General features: G+C 45.7%; 1 protein-coding gene across 5 annotated transcripts in view; it reads left to right on the top strand.

Moving 5' to 3' along the window:
- The first annotated feature begins 245 nt into the window (after window positions 1-245).
- CMBL (carboxymethylenebutenolidase homolog) overlaps window positions 246-20,274 on the top strand; it is a 30,631-nt gene continuing 10,602 nt past the window's right edge. Inside the window, exons 1-4 of one of the 5 annotated variants that reach the window (XM_007961209.3) lie at window positions 246-585; window positions 820-1,057; window positions 1,422-1,497; window positions 19,442-19,675. In XM_007961209.3, coding sequence (XP_007959400.1) covers window positions 19,461-19,675 — 215 coding nt within the window. In that variant the 5' untranslated portion in view covers window positions 246-585; window positions 820-1,057; window positions 1,422-1,497; window positions 19,442-19,460. Of the gene's footprint in view, window positions 586-819; window positions 1,058-1,421; window positions 1,498-3,412; window positions 3,570-5,837; window positions 6,019-19,441; window positions 19,676-20,274 lie in introns of those variants that run through there. The other 4 variants (XM_007961210.3, XM_007961208.3, XM_073014835.1 and 1 more) reach the window with 4 other exon arrangements.

Genomic DNA, 20,274 nt, shown 5'->3' on the forward strand with positions numbered 1-20,274 from the left:
AAATAAACAAAAAATAGCTTAATTTTTATTTACAACAGAAGTTACTTGTGTTGGAAGCCAGGCACGCACGGAAATCTCACAGAAGGCTGGCTGTCTTCCTTCTGCTGGCCTCCCTGCCTCCTCCCTCAAGGCTTCCTGATTCTCTTTTCCCTTGCGCTCTGTGGTTCCCCTCCTCCCACGCCCTCTCCCTGCACATTTCTTTACCTTGGAGCCTCTCCCATCTCTCCCTCCCTCTTCCTCCCTCCCCCAGCCTCCAATCACCCCACTTCTTCCCCTCCCCTTACTTTCCTCCCTCCCCTCTCTCCTCTCCTCCCCTCTGCGCCTCCCCCCCTCCTGGCCTTCCTTCCCTTCTCCGACTTTGCAGACCTCTCTTCCCCCAGGCCTCCCTCCTCCTCCTCTCCGCCCCCTCCGGGCTCCGGCTCTCCCTGGAGGCTACGACTCCGGGTGGAGCCACTGGTCCCGCAGGGATCCCCGCGTCCTCGGTCGCCGCGTCCACGTCCCTCTCGCGTCCCCGCCCGGCGCCGCGCCCGCTCCTCTGAGTTCGGCCTCCGCGCGGTGCAGCGCAGTCTTAGGCCGCGAGACAAGGTACGTGCGCGTCCCCGGGGCACATAAGCCCGGGCTCCGCTCCTTTGAACTCGCGCGTGTGTTCTAACTATGGCAAAGAAGGTCTTTGCCGCGTGCACGGGTAAGGAACTTCCCATAATCCGTTTTCAGAAGCTGACTTTCATAAAAGTGATACGTTGTCCTTGCAGAACAGCAGCCCCCACGATCCCACGCGTCCGAAGCAGCCGCTGTTTACATTTTGGTATTTTCCCGTAGGTGTTTCGCCATACATTTTAAGGACATAGTGGAAATCACACCGTATGCAAACTTGCGTTCGTTTTGGCCGTTTAGCACGGAGGAGCCTTTCCTCCATGCCGTTAAATACTCCTTGTAACTCTCTTCCTGCAGTGGGACCTTCTGGTTCTATCGTTTTTACTAATATAAAACTGTGAAAAAAAAAACTGAGCATATTTGCATCGAAATCAGTATCCACATTCGACAGCTTTTCCTTAGGGTGAGTATTAAGAAGAGAGGTGCTGGGTCTATGGGTCTAAGAGTGGGACATCCTAAATACTGGGTAGGTGTTGCCAAGAACGACTGGACAGTTTACACCCCACAGCCATGTGGGTCGGGCAGGCTTTGGAAACACTGGGCACTGAGATTTATGTCCACTTGCTGATGGAAGATGCCACCTGTTGTTTTCAAAGCCCATTTAAAATAAAGTGGTTAGTAATGAGCCTCGTCGGTATCCGGGGAATCCTGTCCAGGCCTGGGAACACCAGAGAAAAAGCAGACTGCAGGGGCGTCGTTGGCATGTCCAAGAGGGCCAATGTGTGCTCATCCAGGTAGCTTCCTAATTCATGCTCTCTCAACCATAGACACTTGGAAAATACAAGGATGACTGCTGAAAAATAAATATTTGGAGAAGTTTGATGTTTATATAATCATCTAAGGGTAAGTACTGGCCCTGCCTTCCCTGCTGCAAGATTGAAAATCACTTGCCATGTTCCTACAGTGTTTAACCAGTAAAGGAGAAACCTGCCTTTCACATTAGACCCCACCTTCCTGTGTTGTCTTGGGGTCCTCTGTAACCCTGAGCCCTGGATTCACTTCCACGTGGTTTCTGTTTCTCAATTTCTAAAGCTTCCAGAAATGTATTCCTCCCTTCTCTCCTCTCCTCCCCACTGCACCTCGCTCCCTCCTGGCCTTCCCTTTCCCGACTCTGCAGACCTCTCTTCCCCCAGGCCTCCCTCCTCCTCCTCTCCACCCCCTCCAGGCTCTGGCTCTCCCAGGAGGCTGGAGATGTATTCCTAGACTTCCCTGCTTGTTATAATCCCAACTGCACCAGTCCAGTCCCCTTTGCTTGTCAAATCTGTTTTCTCTATTTCTGTTGGAGAACTGCGTTGTGCCTGGAAGTCTGACTTGTGAGTTACTTGAATCTTTAGTACATGAAATCAGGAAAACTACACCCCCACCATACTTTACCACCTGTCTCTTATCTCTCTGACTGCCAGTGTTAGGGAATGTTTGATTACATCGTTAAAAGATAATTTTCAGCCAAAGGTGAAATCATGACTTTTATATAGATATAAAAGTGGTAAATATTTTATTTTATTCATTAAAGAGAGAACTAGGCAGATGTTGTGACTGGTTCAAAAAAGAAGTCAAGAAGTGGAAATGTATATGGAGTAAAGGAATGCCTTGTGAAGGTACGCGCAGGAGAGCATACCCTTGGAATCTGCAGATCAAATACTCAATTGTAAGGCCAGGTGCGGTGGCTAACGCCTGTAGTCCTAGCGCCATGGGAGGCCGAGGCAGATGAATCCTGAGGTCAGGAGTCTGAGACCAGCCTGGCCAACATGGTGAAACCCCGTCTCTAGTAAAATACAAAATTTAGCCAGGCATGGTGGCATGTGCCTATAATCCCAGCTACTCAGGAGGCTGTGGCAGGAAAATTGCTTGAATCAGTGGGGCAGAGGTTACAGTGAGCAGAGATTGCACCATTGCACTCCAGCCTGGGCAACAGCGAGACTCCGTCTCAAACAAAACAAAACAAAACAGAAAAACACTAGTGATCCCCCTGGGTTTTAATGTGTAATTTTCCAGAGGCACGTGCTTGTGTGAGGCAGAGTGAGTCTCCTTCGCCCCTACAGAGTGACTCTTGTGGCCCTTCCAGCTTTGCCTCACACAAGCAAGTCCTTCTGGAAAATTACGCATGAAAACCCATGGGGATCGCTGTTGAGTATTTGATCTGCAGATTCCAATTTCATATGCTCCTCTCCTGTGTGTGCCATCACATAGAAGTCATTCACACATATGCAGCACCTTGCAGCAATGTCTATGGGGAATCGTGCATTCGTCCTGGTGGCCAGGGTGGATATTGCCGAAGAGCATGGCCCCCAGGGTGTCCTGCAGGGCACTCCCCAGAGCTAGAAAGAGCGTCCTGATTTCCAGAGACCTCACCAGTGGAGACCACAGAACTGACCTGTGACCTGGGGATGACCAGAAGATAGCCCCAAACACATCTGCCATGATACAGAAAAGCCTTTATTGACACATGTGTAACGAGGACTCTGTCATGCATCTTAGACACACAGTCCTGCCCCAGCACAGGAGGAAAAGGAAACCTTCTTACTCACAATAAAGCACCTCATCATATGTAAAATAAATTTTGTGCCTCAGTGGAAAAGTACCCATGTCTATAGCACACCCTCTGCACGAAGCTGTCTGATTCCAGCTTCGTTCATTGTACTGGAGCCATTTTTAGGGATAAGTGTCAGATCTGATAGATTTGTAAATTCTGTCATGTCTCCATGCAGAATTAATGGACTCTTTCCCCTCCTGTGGAGAAAAGTTAAAAAAAAAAAAAAAAAAGAGAGACATGTTGTCTAGTCTGGTCTCTAACTCGCAGTCTCAAGCAATCCTCTTGCCTCAGCCTCCCAAAGTACTGGGATTACAGGTGTGAGCCACTGCAGTTGTCTTCATTTGCAATTCATCTCAACGTTTCTTTTATCAACTAAAGAATGGTGAGTTTCATAAATTTGGCAAAAGAGAGCTTTATTTCTCATAAAGGGTTGCAGCCTGCAAGGCGGCCATTCTGACAGGCTGGGAAGGGTAGTCTCTGGCCAGAAGCTGGAAACAGACCCTTCCATTGTGGGAAGAATAGTACAGGGATCTGTGCTGAACAGTGTGGCCAAATACACAGATTCAATAAGCTATAGGAGGGGCTACAAATTTTAAAAATAATTAATTAGTTAATATTTTTGAAACAGGGTTTCATTGTGTCCCCCAGGCTGGAGTGCAGTGGCATGATCATTGACTCACTGCAGTCTTGACCTCCTGGGCCCAAGTGATCCTCCTAGCTCAACCTCCTAAAAGGCTGGGACCACAGTTGTGTGCCACCAAGTCTGGCTAATTTTCTAATTTTTTTTTTTTTTTGTAGAGATTGGCAAATCTCCAGTGTGCTAGAATTATAGGCATGAGCCACTGAGCCCAGCCCCTCCTTCCTGTCATGGCCTGAATTAGTTTTATGGGTTTCTTTAGAATCCCCTTGGCCAAGAGGAGAGGTCCATTCAGTTAGTTGGGAGGCTTGGAATTTTATTTTTGGTTTACAGTGCATCTGCAGGAGGAAGCTAAAATCCTGAAAGATATATACGGAAAATATAGTACAGTTAGTTGAGGGTCAAGGGTAGGTTCCCTGAGACTTGCCAGGGTAGAAACTGTTCACCCTGCCCATTGTAAACTTGGCCTTTGGCACAAAGCATGGCCTGGCTGCTGTGCCCTTGTGGAGGGTCTGGGCAGGAGTCCAGCCTTCGACATGCACCACACACGGGCCTCTCCTGCAGGAGAATAACCTGCAGGATCAGTGTGGAGGGCTGCTCACCTGCCTGTAAGCATTCCTTTTGCAAAATGGATGTCAACTGAAAATAAAGTAAAAACATTCAGATTAGAGGCTTCCTGGAATGGCCAGGATTTTCTGTGATCCCTGGATCCTCATAGAACAAACAGCTCAGATAAGAAGTCAGCCCAGACCAGCCTGGCCAACATGGTGAAACCCTGTCTCTACTAAAAATATAAAAATTAGCCGGGCGTGGTGGCAGGTGCCTGTAGTTGCAGTTACTTGGGAGGCTGAGGCAGGAGAATCGCTTGAACCCGGGAGGTGGAGTTTGCAGTAAGCGGAAGATCGTGCACTGCACTCCAGCAAAAAGAAAAAGAAAAAAGAAAACTCTACAGGCCTGGACTTGCTGCTTGTGTCTGATGGGTGGAGCAGTCTTGGGAACTGAGCCCTCACCACCCCCTGCCCCACCGCCTTACATTTGGTCATCGTGTTGATGATCGTTGTATTGTGAGAGCAGAGGGAAACATGGCTTGAGAGTTTTTCTGAAACGGTGTCAAATAACAATGTTGAATTATTTGTCTTACTAATTATAGTTCTATAATGTAGCTTATGAAAACCAAACCAATAAAACTAGAGTCCAGTTGTCCTTGACTGGATAACTAGTTATTAATTTCTTTCTTCTCAAAATCTAATTACTTTATTTCTAATTATGAAACACTAAGAATATTCAGTAATGTGAAGGAAATTATATAACAGCCACCCTTTCACATCACCCATATTTAAAAGATAGTACCATTTTGCCCTATATACTTCAAATCAAAACTTTTTAAGGAAAGAAAATATAATAAAGCCCACAGACTCCGTTTTTTCTCCCCTCTCATCCCAGTAACCATTGTCCTAACGGTGATAATTCATTCCCATGCGTGATACTTTTCCTACAGTATGTTCATTAGTAAAATGTATATTTTTTGGTTGTTTTTTATTTAGCATCAAAATATATGTTTTTTGGCTGTTGTTTAGTATCAAAATGCTATGTCTTTTTACGCATTATGTTTTTGAGATTTTTTAAGTTTTGTATTTTTATTTTTAGAGACAGGGTCTCTCTGTGTTGCCCAGACTGGAGTGTGGTGGCATGATCATAGCTTACTGCAGCCTTGAATTCCTGGGTTCAAGTGATCCTCCTCTCAGTCTTCTGAGTAGCTGGGACTACGGGTGCACGCCACCATGCCCGGCTAATTAAAAAAATTTTTTTGTAGAGATGGGGTCTCCCTATGTTGCTCAGGCTGGTCTCATACTCCTGGCCTCTGGCTATGGCCATGCCTCGACCTCCCAAAGTGCTGGGATCACAGACATGAGCCACCATGTGGGCCTGGAGATTTATTGTATTGATAAATTACAGGTGCAGCCTGTTCATTAAACTGTTGTGTAATTTTTTATGAATGTATTTGTTTTCTAGGGCTGCCATAACATTACCAGATACTGAGTGACTTAAAGCAACAAAGTACCTCATAGTTCTAGAGGCCAGGAGTCCAAACTGAAAGTGTCAGCAGGGCTCTGCTTTTTCTGAAACCTGTAGAGGAGAACCTTTCCTTGCCTATTCCAACATCTGGTGGGGGCCAGCAATCCTTGGCTTGCAGGTGCATCCTTCCCGTCTCCACCTCCATCTTCATGCGGCTTTCTCTTCTGTGTGTCCGTTGTGTCTTTGTCCACATTATCACCTTCTTAGATGGACACCAGTCATTGGATTTATGGTCTACTGTACTCCAGTATGACCTCATCTTAACTACAGGACATCTGCAAGGACCCTGTGTCTAGTTAAGGTCACATGCAAAGGGAGTGGGGGATAGGACTTAAACATGTATTTTGGGGGAACACAATTCAACCCACATCAATCAATAAATTACAGTTTATTCATTCTCCTGTTGGTGGTCCATTAGATTGGTTCCAGGTGTTGTCATCATATTAGTGGTGCCAAGAACATTTTTCCATAATCACTGCATGTGCCTGTGTGGGCACGTGCAAATTTTTTTTTCTCTCTCTCTCTCTCTTTTTTTTTTTTTTGAGATAGGGTCTCACTCTTAACGCCAAGGATGGAGTGCAGTGGTGCAATCTTGACCTCCTGGGCTCAAGCAATCCTCCCACCTCAGTCTCCTGAGTAGCTGGGACCACAGGTGCACACCACCATGTCTGGCTAATTTTTCCTTTTTTTTTTTTTTTTTTTTGTAGAGATGGGATTTTACCATGTTGTCCAGGATGTTCTCAAACTCTTGGGCTGAAGTGATCCCTCTGCCTTGGCCTCCCAAAGTGCTGGGATTACAGGCATGAGCCACCGTGTCCCGCCACATGTAACATGAATTTCTCTAGGGAAACATCTAGTGGTGGGATATCTGGTGTGCAGGGCATCTGCTTCTTTAACTTTGCTAAACCTTGCCAGACAGCTTCCAGGGTTTGAGTCATTTCACGTGCCCTCCCATTTCCCTACAAGTGTGCCATCATCTCTGTGTGTTAACAGACTTTCGCAGTCTGCAAGATGGAAAACAGTACTTCGTTCTTGTTTTTATTGTAATTTCCGTAAGTACAGTGAGGTTGAATATCTCTTCATATGTTTATGGGCCATTCAGGTGTACTCTTTTGTAAATTGCCCATTCGTATGAATTTTTCTATTGCGTTGTCTTTTTCTTGGTGACTTATAAGAATTCTTTATATATTTTATCTAGACACGAAGTCCTCTGTTGCTAAAATAATACCTTCTCCTAGTCTATCTTGTTTTCTCACTTTGTTTATGGAGACTTTTATCTTAATATTAATGTTAATCATTATCTTATTAATCTTTCATCTTAGTTGCTATCTTATTAATGCAATTTTAAAAGCTTTTAGTCATGGAAAATCTCAGGCATATATAAAAGTAGAGAGATTAGTACGGAAGACACTCCAGCTGCACCATCATCAGCATGTGGACACCTTGTCCCCCTACCCCACACGAAGCTATTTTGGGTTTTTATTTGTTTGTTTTTTGAGATGGAGTCTTGCTCTTTCACCCAGGCTGGAGTGCAGTGGCACGATTTCGTCTCACTGCAACCTTTGCCTCCTGGATTCAAGCGATTCTCATGCCTCAGCCTCCCGAGGAGCTGGGATTATAGGTGCTCACCACCATGCCTGGCTAATTTTTGTATTTTTAGTAGAAACGGGGTTTCACCATGTTAGCCAGGCTGGTCTCGAACTCCTGACCTCAGGTGATCCACCAGCCTTGGCCTCCCAAAGTGCTGGGATTACAGGTGTAAGCCACCGTGTTCAGCCCAAAAGGGGGCTATTCTGAAGTAAATCCCAGACCTCTGGTCATGTCATCTGTGTGTACATCATGATATGGTGATGCATCTGTGAAAGACAAGGACTCAGAAACACATGGTTGCAATGCCATCATCTTTCCCTGCCAAAATTCACAATAATTTGCAATATCATCAAATGTCCACTTAATATTCAGTTTTCTTCAGTTGTCTTTCCTTTAAAAAAAAAAAAAATTGGTTACAATGAAACGGGATTTCTTTTTTTTTTTTTTTTTGAGACAGAGTCTCGCTCTGTCGCCCAGCCTGGAGTGCAGTGGCGCGATCTCGGCTCACTGCAAGCTCCGTCTCCCAGGTTCATGCCATTCTCCTGCCTCAGCCTCCTGAGAAGCTGGGACTACAGGCACCTGCCACCTTGCCCGGCTAATTTTTTGTGTTTTTAGTAGAGACGGAGTTTCACCGTGTTAGCCAGGATGGTCTCGATCTCCTGACCTCATGATCCACCCACCTCAGCCTCCCAAAGTACTGGAATTACAGGCGTGAGCCACCACGCCCAGCCATGAAATGGGATTTCTAATCCTTTATGGTTTTTTTTTTTTTTTTTTTTTTGGGTCAAATTTAAGAAATTCTTCGTTACTCCAAAGTACAAGAAAAAAGTATTCAGTATTTCCTTCTGATCACTGAATTTTGCCTTTCCTACTTAGATTTCTAGCCATCTGATATGCTCACACACTGGGGTAGGTGGGGATCCGTGGTGATTTGTTTTCTCACCTAGGTAGCTCAGTGCTGCAGCCTTGCCCCATTGATGGCCAGTGCCTCCTCCCCCCACAGGTCCCTGCTGCCCCCACTTATGACTACAGAGCCCCATTGTATCTGACCCCCGCTCTCTGCCTGCTCTGCGCATGTTCCTGCTGCTGGACCTGGCTGGAGGAAACAGCCATACGTTTCCCCGACCACAGTACTTCTCCCTGGTCCCCCGTTTTCCTGCTTATCGTCTCCCCAGCCCTCCTCCTGCCTCTCACCCTGAGCTGCTGACTCTGCTCAGTTCTGTGAGCAAACAGATGCCAACAGGGAGCACCCACACTCTCCCGCCCCACACCCACCACCACCTGTGTCTGTGTCCACGTCCTCAGCCTGGCTTGGGCGCTTGAGGACTGTCCACACTGCCAAAGAAGGCAGCTCCTCTGCTATGCACCAGAACTTCCCCTCCTGCTCTCCAGTTTCCTCTCACCCTGGGTCACTGGTTGTGATTTGTTTGTTTTCCTCTCTGTGGTATCATTCTCATCCACATACAAATAGGCTGAGATTTCTTCCACTTAAAAAAAAAAAGGCTCATCACTGTATCTTCCCTCCGTCTTTTGCACAGTCTCTTTGCTCTTTTTTTTTTTTTGAGACGGAGTTTAGATCTTGTTGCCCAGGCTGGAGTGCAATGGTGCGATCTCAACTCACTGCAACCTCTGCCTCCTGGGTTCAAGCAATTCTTCTGCCTCAGCCTCCCAAGTAGCTGGGATTACAGGCATCTGCCATCGCGCCTGGCTAATTTTTGTATTTTTAGTAGAGACAGGTTTTCCCCATGTTGGTCAGGCTGGTCTTGAGCTCCTGACTTGAAGTGATCCACTTGCCTCTGTCTCCCAAAGTGCTGGGATTACAGGCGTGAGCCACCATGGCTGGCCTCTTTGCTCCTTTTTTTGTCGGAAGTCTTCTAAGAGTTTTCTGTGTTCACTGTCTTTAGTTCTCTCCTCTCTCATTCTCTCTCTCTTTTTTTTTTTTTTTGAGATGGAGTCTCGCTCTATTGCCCAGGCTGGAGTGCAGTGGCCGGATCTCAGCTCACTGCAACTTCTGCCTCCCGGGTTCAAGCAGTTCTCCTGCCTCAGCCTCCCAAGTAGCTGGGATTATAGGCATGTGCCACCACGCCTGGCTAATTTTTGTATTTTTAGTAGAAACGGGGTTTTACCCTGTTGGCCAGGCTGGTTTCAAACTCCAGGCCTCAAGCAGCCCGCTCACCTTGGCCTCTTAAAGTGCTGGGATTACAGGCATGAGCCACCGTGCCCAGTCTCCTCTCAGTCTCTTTTAAGCCCACTATGATTATGCTGTCACCCATGCCTTCGTCCAAGCCTGTCCTTGTGGAGGTCACCAATGACCTTCACTTTGCCAAGCCCTGAGGGCAACTCTCACCATTCGTTGCTCTCTCCTCGATACCCGTTCTTCACTTGGGTCCAGGACACCACACTTGGGGTCTTCCTCCCCCATGACTGGCTGTTCCTTCTCAGGCTCAGTCCTCACTTGCTGGTTCCTTCTGATCGCCCTGAATGTTTGTGTTGAAGGACCCCAGGGCTCAGTCTTCTAGATTTCTCTTTTATTCATCCACCAGTATTCCCTGAAGGATGTCATTCATTCTTAAAGTTTAAATATCACCTACAGGCCCGGCGCAGTGGATCACCAGAGGTCAGGAGTTTGAAAGTAGCCTGGCCAACATGGCAAAACCCCATCTCTACCAAAGAGACAAAAATTAGCCGGGTATGGTGGTGCTCATCTGTAGTACCAGCTACTCGGGAGGCTGAGGCAGGAGAATTGCTTAAACCCGGTAGGTGGAGGTTGTTGTGAGCTGAGATTGTGCCACCGCACTCCAGCTTAGGGGACAGAGTGAGACTGTGTCTCAAACAGACAAACAAACCAAACCTACATACAGTCATTCTTGGTATTTGTAGTAGTAAAGTCACTACAGACACTGAGTTAGCAAATCCTAAACCATTGCTCCTGGGGAAAATACAGGTTAGCTTCCTGTAAAACTGTGGCCTGGTCACAGCAGTTTCCTCAGTTGACCCATACATCAGCCTGGTTTTATGTGTGTTTTTGTGGAAGACACCATTCTAATATATATTGTTGACTCATTAACAGGGAGCTAGCTCATGGCCAACAGGTCTGTAACTTGTGCCTGAAAAAAGCTTCTCCAATACATGCATTTTCTCCATAAGGCACATCACAGCCTTCCTGTGCTTAGCAACACTAGACAGCACGTGAGCCCTAAGTGCGGGGCCCTCTTAAACGGCAAAATCCACCCCTCAAAAAGCACAAAAATGTGCACTAAGACCGTGCAAAGGACACTTGTTTACACTGTGAGAGCTGAAATGAGAAGCAAAGTGTTGTGGGCACTTGGACTGCTCTAACAAACGTGGCTTCAACAACAAACATTTCTCACAGCTCTGGAGGCTGGGAAGTCCAAGATCGTGGCTCTGGCAGATCCAGTGTCTGCTGAGCGCCTGTTTCTGGTTTGCAGATGGTCATCTTCTGGCTGTATTCTCACCCAGCAGAAAGAAGGCAAGCCAGCCCTCTGGGCTCCTCTGAGGCCCTCAACCCATTCTTGAGGACTCTGCACTTGTGAACTACTTGCCTCTCAAAGACCCCACCTCCAAATATCATTCCATTGGAATCAGGGTTTCCACATCTGACTTTTTGGGGACACATTCAGTCTATTGCACCCTGTGTGTCCTCAGCTGGGAATGTGGACATCGACAGTTCACGTTTTTTGAATGTCCATGAATGATGGAGGGGTTACAAAATACACTCAGCAGGTATGGCCGGGCACAGTGGCTCACATCTGTAATCCCAGCACTTTGGGAGGCCAAGGTGGGCAGGATCATCCGAGGTCAGGAGTTCAAGACCAGCCTGGCCAACATGGTGAAACCCTGTCTCTATTAAAAATACAAAAATTGGCTAGGTGCGGTGGCTCACGCCTGTAATCTTAGTACTTTGGGAGGCTGAGGTGGGTGGATCACGAAGTCAGGAGATCGAGACCATCCTGGCTAACATGGTGAAACCCCATCTCTACTAAAAATACAAAAAATTAGCCGGGCGTGGTGGTGGGCGCCTGTAGTCCCAGCTACTCTGGAGGCTGAGGCAGGTGAATGGTGTGAACCTGGGAGGCAGAGCTTGCAGTGAGCCAAGATCACGCCACTGCACTCCAGCCTGGGCGACAGAGCCAGACTCCGTCTCAAAAAGAGAAAAAAAAAATACAAAAATTAGCCAGGCATGGTGGCAGGTGCCTGTTTTCCCAGCAACTAGGGAGGCTGATGCAGGAGAATCACTTGAACCCAGAAGGTGGAGGTTGCAGTGAGCTGAGATCACGCCACTGCACTCCAGCCTGGGCGACAGAGCAAGATTCCGTCTCAAAAACAAACAAACAAAAATTAGCCAGGCATGGTGGCGGGCACCTGTTTTCCCAGCAACTAGGGAGGAGAATCACTTGACACAGGAGAATCACTTGAACCCAGAAGGTGGAGGTTGCAGTGAGCCGAGATCACGCCACTACACTCCAGCCTGGGCAACCAGAATGAGGCTCTGTCTCAAAAAAAAAAAACAAAAAAACAAAAAAAAACCCAAACAATCAGCAAGTAGATGAGTTCCTGAATACAGAATCTGCAAACAATGAGGGTCAGCCGTATACTCACATCACTCTCAAAGTTGTCGTTTCAGCCTGGGCCCCTGGCCCTTGAACCTCTATCGTGTCACCCAGCTTTTCTCTGGCATGTGTAATAGATACCTGAGCCTTAATATGCCCCAAACTGAAGTCCTTATCTCCTCAAACCAGCTCTTCCCGCATCCCTTCTCATTTAAACACACTCCACCCTCTGGTTGCTTAGGCAGGAACCCTTGTAATCATCACTGACCCCTCCTTTTGTCTGATGTCCCCACACATACAATCTGTCCACAGAACTGAGTGGCTCTGCCTGTAAAATCTGCCCACACTTGACCATTCCCTCCCTCTCACCATCACCATCCTGGTGTGAGCTGCTTCATCTCTTGGCTGGATTGTTGCTGCAGCTATCCAACTGGACTTTCTTTTCTTCCTTTGCTACTTGATGATCTCTTCTTAAAACAGCATCTTCAATGATACTTTTTTTTTTTTGAGACAGGATCTCTCTGTGTCATCTAGGCTGGAGTGCCACGACATAATCGTGACTCACTGCAGCCTTGACTTCCCAGGCTCAAGGGATCCCCCTACCTCAGCCTCCCGTGTAGCTGGGAATACAGGCATGTGCCACCACGCCCAGTTAATTTTTGATTTTTTGGGGCAGATATGGGGTCTTGCTATGTTGTCCAGGCTGGTCTCAAACAATCCTCCCACCTCAGCCTCCAAAAGTATTGAGATTACAGGCTTTATCAACTCAGATAAAGCCACTCACTTCCCCAAAATTTTCCAGTGGCTTCTATCTCACACTGAGGAAAACTGAATTCTTCCAGTAAAGCTCTGGGAACTCACACTGTTCCCTGCTGCTCTCTCCCGTGGCTCTTTCTGTTCCAGCCACACTGGTCTTGCTGTTCATCAGACATGTCAGACGTGCTTCTACCTCAGGGCCTTTGCCACTTGCTGTTTGTTCTGCCTCGACCGCTCTTCCTCCAGATATGTGCAGGGCACCACCCCTCGCCTCCTTTGCCCAATGGTGCCTTTCCAACAAGCTGTTCCCCAATACGCTGTTGTAAATTGCAACTCACACCCTCAATCCAAGATTGTCTTCTTTCCTTCTCTGCTCTGTTTTTCTTCTTAGCATTGATTACCATCTGAAAAGCACGTTGCTTCTGTATATTTCATCCCACTGGACTGTATGATTCCTGAGGTCAGGGATTTTTATTTGTTTCATGCTTTGCTGTTTCCCCAGAGCCTTCGACAGTGTTTGTCACAGAGTGGTGCCTCAATAAACATTCTGTGGATGACTGGATGAATATACATGAGTTCTAGAGTCTTTGGTCTGTTCTATTGATATATTCATCTATCCAGCAATACCGTACTGTTTTAATAGGTTTTGTTGTTTGGTAAATTAATTTCTCCTTCTCCACTTTCTTTCAGTTATCGTGGCTATTCTTGTTTCTTACCTCTTTTTATTAGTTTTAACATGAAAATTCATTTGGAATTTTTACTGTAATTGCATTGAATTTATAGGTTAATTTGAAGAAAACCGCCATCTTTATAATATTACTTATTTTGCACATTGCTAATGACTCATCAATTTGCAAGATACATGTCTTCATTTATTTAGGTCTTTTTTATCCTTAATGTTAAAAGGTAAATTTTCGTTAAATATCTTGCACATCTATTGTTAGCATTGTTCCTAGTTAACAAATGTTGGTATTATGAGTGGTATCATATAAAAATTATATGTTTTGGCCAGACGTGGTGGCTCATGCCTGTAATCCCAGCATTTTGGGAGGCCAAGGCGGGCGGATAGCCTGAGGTCAGGAGTTGGAGACCAGCTTGGCCAACATGGTGTAACCCCATCTCTGCTAAAAATACAAAAATTAGGCCGGGCACAGTGGCCCACACCTGTAATCCCAGCACTTTGGCAGGCCAAAGCAGGCAGGTCATGAGGTCAGGAGTTTGAGACCAGCCTGGCTGACATGAAAACCCATCTCTACTAAAGATACAAATAATTAGCCGGGCGTGGTGGCGCGCACCTGTAATCCCTGCTACTTGGGAGACTGAGGCAGGAGAATCTCTTGAACCCAGGAGGTGGAGGTTGCGGTGAGCCAAGATGAGCCATTGCCCAATTTCTGCCTCCAAAGAAAGAAGTAAAAACTAAAAGTCAGAAATGAAATCCACAGGGAGACAGCCTGGCGCCATACACTGGGCCTGGTGGTTAAAGATCTACCCAAACCTAATTAGTTCTGTTATCTATAGATTACAGACATTGTATAAAAATGCACTGTGAAAATCCCTGTCTTGTGTTGTTCCGATCTAATTACCGGTGCATGCAGCCCCCAGTCACATACCCGCTGCTTGCTCAATCAATCACAACCCTCTCACATGCACCCCCTTAGAGTTGTGAGCCCTTAAAAGGGACAGGAATTGCTCATTGGAGGAGTTTGGCTCTTGAGACAGAAGTCTTGCCAATGCCCCGGGCCGAATAAACCCCTTCCTTCTTTAACTTGGTGTCTGAGGTGTTTTGTCTGTGGCTGGTCCTGCTGCATAATGAGCTCATCTATCCTTGATCCTTTCTCCAAACACAGTAACACTGAGGGGTAGGGTTTCAGCATGAATTTTGAGGGGACACAAACATTTGGCCCATGGCATGTTGAATTTTATCTGAGTGTTTTTTTTCTGTACCTCTTTGTGATGATTATGTGAATTCACTCTAATTTGTTGATATCATGGATTACATCATAGAACGTGCAATGGCAAACCATCTTTGCATTCATGATCTAGTCATTATATATGCATTTAAAAATATATTGTCAGAATTCACATGCAAATATTTCATGGAGGATTTTTGTACCTACATTTGTAAGTAAGAGGGTCATTCAATTTTTCATTTTCAATTTGTCTTTGTTCACTTTTTGTATCCAAGATATTATTTGCTCCAAGTAGACATTTACTTCTGATTTTTTTTTTTGATTGGTGAATATTTTTGATCAGGTCCCTCACCCAACTTTCAGTTATAAAAAATTTTCAAATCCAGAAAAATGGAATAAATAGTACAGCAAACATTTATATATGGATCAAGTGGATTCAATAATTCTTGGCAATTTGCCATATTGCTTTACATGTCTGTGTGTGTGTCGTGTACATGTGTATTTTTTGAGCCATTTGGGGATAAATTGCAGAGGTTATGATACTTCATTGTTCAGTACTTAGTATATATCATCGAACTAGGAACATTCTGTATAAAAAAGTAATGGTAATTCATAATATCAACCCCCATCCATATTCACTCCTTCTTTTGTCACCCAAATGTCTCTTATAGCTATTCTTAATTGTGAACCAGGATCTAGTTAAGGTTCACATGGTGCAATTAGGTTTATTTCTCTTTTGTTTCTTTTAATCTGGAGTTGTCTCACCACCTTTTTTCCTGTTACTTTGAAATTTTTTTTTAGCTTTTTTTTTTTTTTTTGAGACAAGGTCTTCTTGCTCTGTTGCCCAGGCTGGAGTGTGGTGGGCAGTCAAATCAATTATAGCTCACTGTAGCCTCAACCTCTCAGGCTCAAGGGATCCTCCCACCTCAGCCTTTCAAGGAGCTGGGACCGCAGGTGTGCACCACCACACCAGGCCAATTTTTTTTTTTTTTTTTTTTTTTTTTTGCCAAGACAGGGTCTCACTATGATTTCCAGGCTTTTCTCAAACTTCTGAGCTCAAACAGTCCTCCCACCTTGGCTTTTCAAAGTGCTAGGATTACTGGTGTGAGGCATCACACCTGGCCAAATTTCAAAGGCAGACATACAAAATAGTTGGGAAACATTTCCTCTCTTTTCTCTTTTACCAATTTGTCCATTTTTTTTTTTTCTATTTTCAAATTTATGAACATAAAGTTGTTTGTATTAATTTTTTATGATTTCTAAAGATAAAATTTGTCATGCTCGACCGTGTGAAGAGACCACCAAACAGGCTTTGTGTGAGCAATAAAGCTTTTTAATCACCTGGGTGCAGGCGGGCTGAGTCCGAAAAGAGAGTCAGAAGGGAGATAAGGGTGGGGCCGTTTTATAGGATTTGGGTAGGTAAAGGAAAATTACAGTCAAAGGGGGTGGTTCTCTGGCGGGCAGGAGTGGGGGTCACAAGGTGCTCAGTGGGGGAACTTTTTGAGCCAGGATGAGCCAGGAAAAGGAATTTCACAAGATAATATCATCGCTTAAGGCAATGACCGGTCATTTTCACTTATTTTGTGGTGGAATGTCATCAGTTAAGGCAGGGCAGGGTATTTGCACTTCTTTTGTGATTCTTCAGTTACTTCAGGCCATCTGGGCATATACGTGCAAGTCACAGGGGATGCGATGGCTTGGCTTGGGCTCAGAGGCCTGACAAAATCTTTATGTCACCTTTTCATTCCAGATACTGTTTTACTGTGTGTGTGTGTGTGTTCATCATTCTTTCCCTTTTATTGATCAATTTTGTTGGAGATGTGCCTATTTTATAACTTTTTAAGGAATCATATTTTAATCTCTTCGGTTTCCTTCTATTATTTCTTTCTTTTTCTTTTCTTTTTTTTTTTTGAGACGGAGTCTTGCTCTGTCGCCCAGGCTGGAGTGCAGTGGCGCCATCTTGGTTCACTGCAACCTCCGCCTCCCAGGTTCAAGCGATTCTCCTGTCTTGGCCTCCCGAGTAACTGGGATTACAGATGCATGCCACCATGCCCAGCTGATTTTTGTATTTTTAGTAGAGATGGGGTTTTACCATGTTGGCCAGGCTGGTCTTGAACTCCTGACCTCCTGATCTGCCTGCCTCAGCCTCCCAAAGTGCTGGGATTACAGGTGTGAGTCACCGCACCCAGCCTATTTCTTTATTTTCATCTCTTTATTTCCTCTTTGTAGGGTTTGCTGTGTTCTGAATGTTTGTGTCTCCCCAGAATTCCTATGTTGAAATCCTAACCCTCAAGGTAATTGTATCACCCCCTAGGAGGTCAGGTCTTTGGGAAGTGATTAGGTCTGAGGGCAGACCTCTGGCTAGAAGGATTAGTGTCCTTATAAAGGAGACCCCAGGGAGCCAGCTAGTCCCTTCTACCCCATGAGGATACAAGGAGAGGGCGCCATCTGTGAACCAGAAAGTGGACCCTACTCAACATTGCATCTGCCAGTGCCTTGAACTGGGACTTCCCAGCCTCCAGGACTGTAAGAAATAAACCTCTGCATTTATAAACTACCCAGTTTATTGTATTTTGTTATAACAGCCTGAACGAACTAAGAAAGGCTTAATTCTGTTTTTTTCCTCTAACTTCTTGATATTTAGCTTACTTTCATTCCTTCCTCTTGTTCAAGTATATGCAGTCTAGGCTGTAAAGATGCCTCTACTGCAGTATTGATTGCATCGAGTTTTGCTATATAGTGTTTTCATGGCAACAATCCAATTCTAAATCTTTTGGCTTTTATTATAATTTCTTCATTGCATTTGTATAACATTTGTTATATAAAATCTTTGCTGAATCTTTGATTGTGGTTTAATATGCAGGCAGTTTACCTCTGCTTGTAAAGACTCTGTGTTCTCCAGTTGTTAATGAAGGGAATTACATATGTCTTTGGGTTTAGTGCTCCTAGTTCCTCTTTTTTGATGGAACCTTAATTTTTTTTTTTCTTCTTTTTTTTGAGACAGAATCTCGCTCTTGTTGCCCAGGCTGGAGTGTGCAAAATGGCGGGATCTCGGCTCACTGCAACCTCCACCATCCGAGTTCAAGCGATTCTCTTGCCTTAGCCTCCCAAGTAGCTGGGACTACAGGCGCCTGCCACCACACCTGGCTAATTTTTGTATTTTCAGTAGAGACGGGGTTTCACCATATTGGCCAGGCTGGTCTCGAACTCCTGACCTTGTGATCTGCCTGCCTCAGCCTCCCAAAGTGCTGGAATTACAGGCATGAGCCATCATGCCTGGTCTGGAACCTTAATTTTTAAAAAGTCTAATTTGAACCAGGCACAGTGGGTCACACCTGTAATCCTCGCACTTTGGGAGTGTGAGACGGGATGTGTGCTTGAGCCCAGGAGTTTGAGACCAACCTGCGCAATATAGTGAGACCTCGTCTACATAACATTTTTATTTTTAAAAAAGAAGCTGATTGTGGTGGTGTGTGCCATAGTCCCAGCTGCTTGGGAGGCTAAGGTGGGAGGATTACTCGAGCCCAGGGAGGAGGTTGAGGCTGCAGTGAGCCGTGTTTGTGACCCTGCACTCCAGCCTGGGTGACACAGCGAGATCCAGTCTCAAAAAACAAAACCAAACGAAACAAATCCAAGTTGAGAATCTGTCTCAGCTAGTGAGTCTAATCTGTTTCCATTTATTTAAATGTAGGCAGGCCTGCTGGCAGCGAGTTATCTCAGTCGTTTACAAATCATATTCCTTGTTCTGCTCTTTTCCCACTTTCGCCGCATCATTTCATGCTTTTTAATGAACAGGTTTTAATTTCCTAATTCCTTCCTGTTTTCTATTTTGATTCACCAAGTGTTTCCAGGTGAATTTCACACCCCATTCCCACCGGAAATTCATCCCAGGTATTATGTCTACTGAATCTTGTTTATTTGGGTCGCCTCCTTGTGTATCGTTTTTGCTGATGAGCTGCTCTTCAGCGGGTGATATTTTTGGCCTGGATTGTGGAAGTCTTGTGGTAAAGCGGATTTGCATTTGCCTCTGCCTGGTGTTCCAGGCGTTTCACTGGCCCCGGGTCAATTGTATTCATTTCTCAGTGAGGTATTTCTACTTTGCAAGCATGGTATACATTTGAGGATTGCTTTCTTTTTTCCCTTCCACTCAGAATCTAGACTGAGATGGGCTTCTTTGCACACGCCTGAGCCTGGCGGATGGAGCTGTCCTCGTTTTGCTTTGGCCCCCTTACCTGAGACATGAACCTTTGGGGGCTCCACATTGCAGGCGTGGGTCTCTTACAAATTCCCATCTCATGTGCTCCCAAGGCTCATTCCACATGTCAACACAAAATCCTAAGCACCCGACTGTTAGGGTGTGCTCCTGGGTTGGGTCCTGTCCCCCAACATCACTGCACCCCGTCAGCATCTGTGGGTGTCATCCTCACTCTGGCGTTCTGTTTCCTCTCCAGTCCTGGCCCCTGAAGAGTCACTTTTCCCTAGGAGTTCTTTCATCTCTGTTTTTTTGTGTTGTTATTCAGTCTGGCATTTCTAGTGTTTATAGCCTTGCTCTGCTGTGTGGCCAGAACCAGAAGTTACCACTGATTTCTTACATAATACCATAGATGTCGTTAAAATGCATTTTTTTCTGTAATCTTGATTTGAGCTTTACTTACCATTTATAGCCTTTAAATTTGCAGCATTCAGAATATAATTCTTGTTTCTCTCTCCATAGCCCAACTTCAATCTCTGCAATGGCTAACGAAGCTTATCCTTGTCCGTGTGACATTGGCCACAGACTTGAGTATGGAGGGCTAGGCCGCGAGGTTCAAATCGAGCACATCAAGGCTTATGTCACCAAATCCCCCGTTGATGCAGGCAAAGCTGTGATTGTCATTCAAGACATATTTGGCTGGCAGTTGCCCAATACCAGATATATGGCTGACATGATCTCAGGAAATGGATACACGTATGTATAAAGTTGTGTTTCTTTGTTTACATTCCTATAAATTTCGGTGGTTTATTTTGTTCCCTTTAAAAAATAAAACCACACCAGTCTGACTCTACAGTAGCTAATGTACGTCAGAAACTTCCTTATCTGACTGTGGTGAAGATAGATGGGAAATGTCATGGGAAATTAAACACCCGCCTGTGTCCTCCTGGGAGTACCTGGCCTCTAGACTTGGTGGACACTGAGAATTCTTTTCCCCCGTGGGGCCTTGGCCAGACGTAGGCACTGGACATCATGGGCCGAGCTCACCAGCTCCCAAATGGACCTGTGACTTGGCTCTTCAAGCAGCTCAGCCTCGTGTCAGATTTCACAGGCCTCTTTGGATGGCAGGGTGTCCAAGGCTCCTCCTGGTCCATACACGTATGTTCGTGGCCCCGTCTGAATTAGACTGGGGTTCAGAAGTGGCACAGTGAGAGCTTGCTCCCCTCCCCAAGTTTACCTCTTTGGCCAAGTGGCCATGGTCACCTTTGACCAAGGCCGATACCCAATTGCTTCTTATTTGCCCCTGGTGAAAAGCGCAGAGGAGAGCCAGAACCTTCCTTCCTCTCCAGCGTCCG

This window comes from Chlorocebus sabaeus, chromosome 4 (genome assembly GCF_047675955.1).
Source record: "Chlorocebus sabaeus isolate Y175 chromosome 4, mChlSab1.0.hap1, whole genome shotgun sequence".
Taxonomy (NCBI): domain Eukaryota; kingdom Metazoa; phylum Chordata; class Mammalia; order Primates; family Cercopithecidae; genus Chlorocebus; species Chlorocebus sabaeus.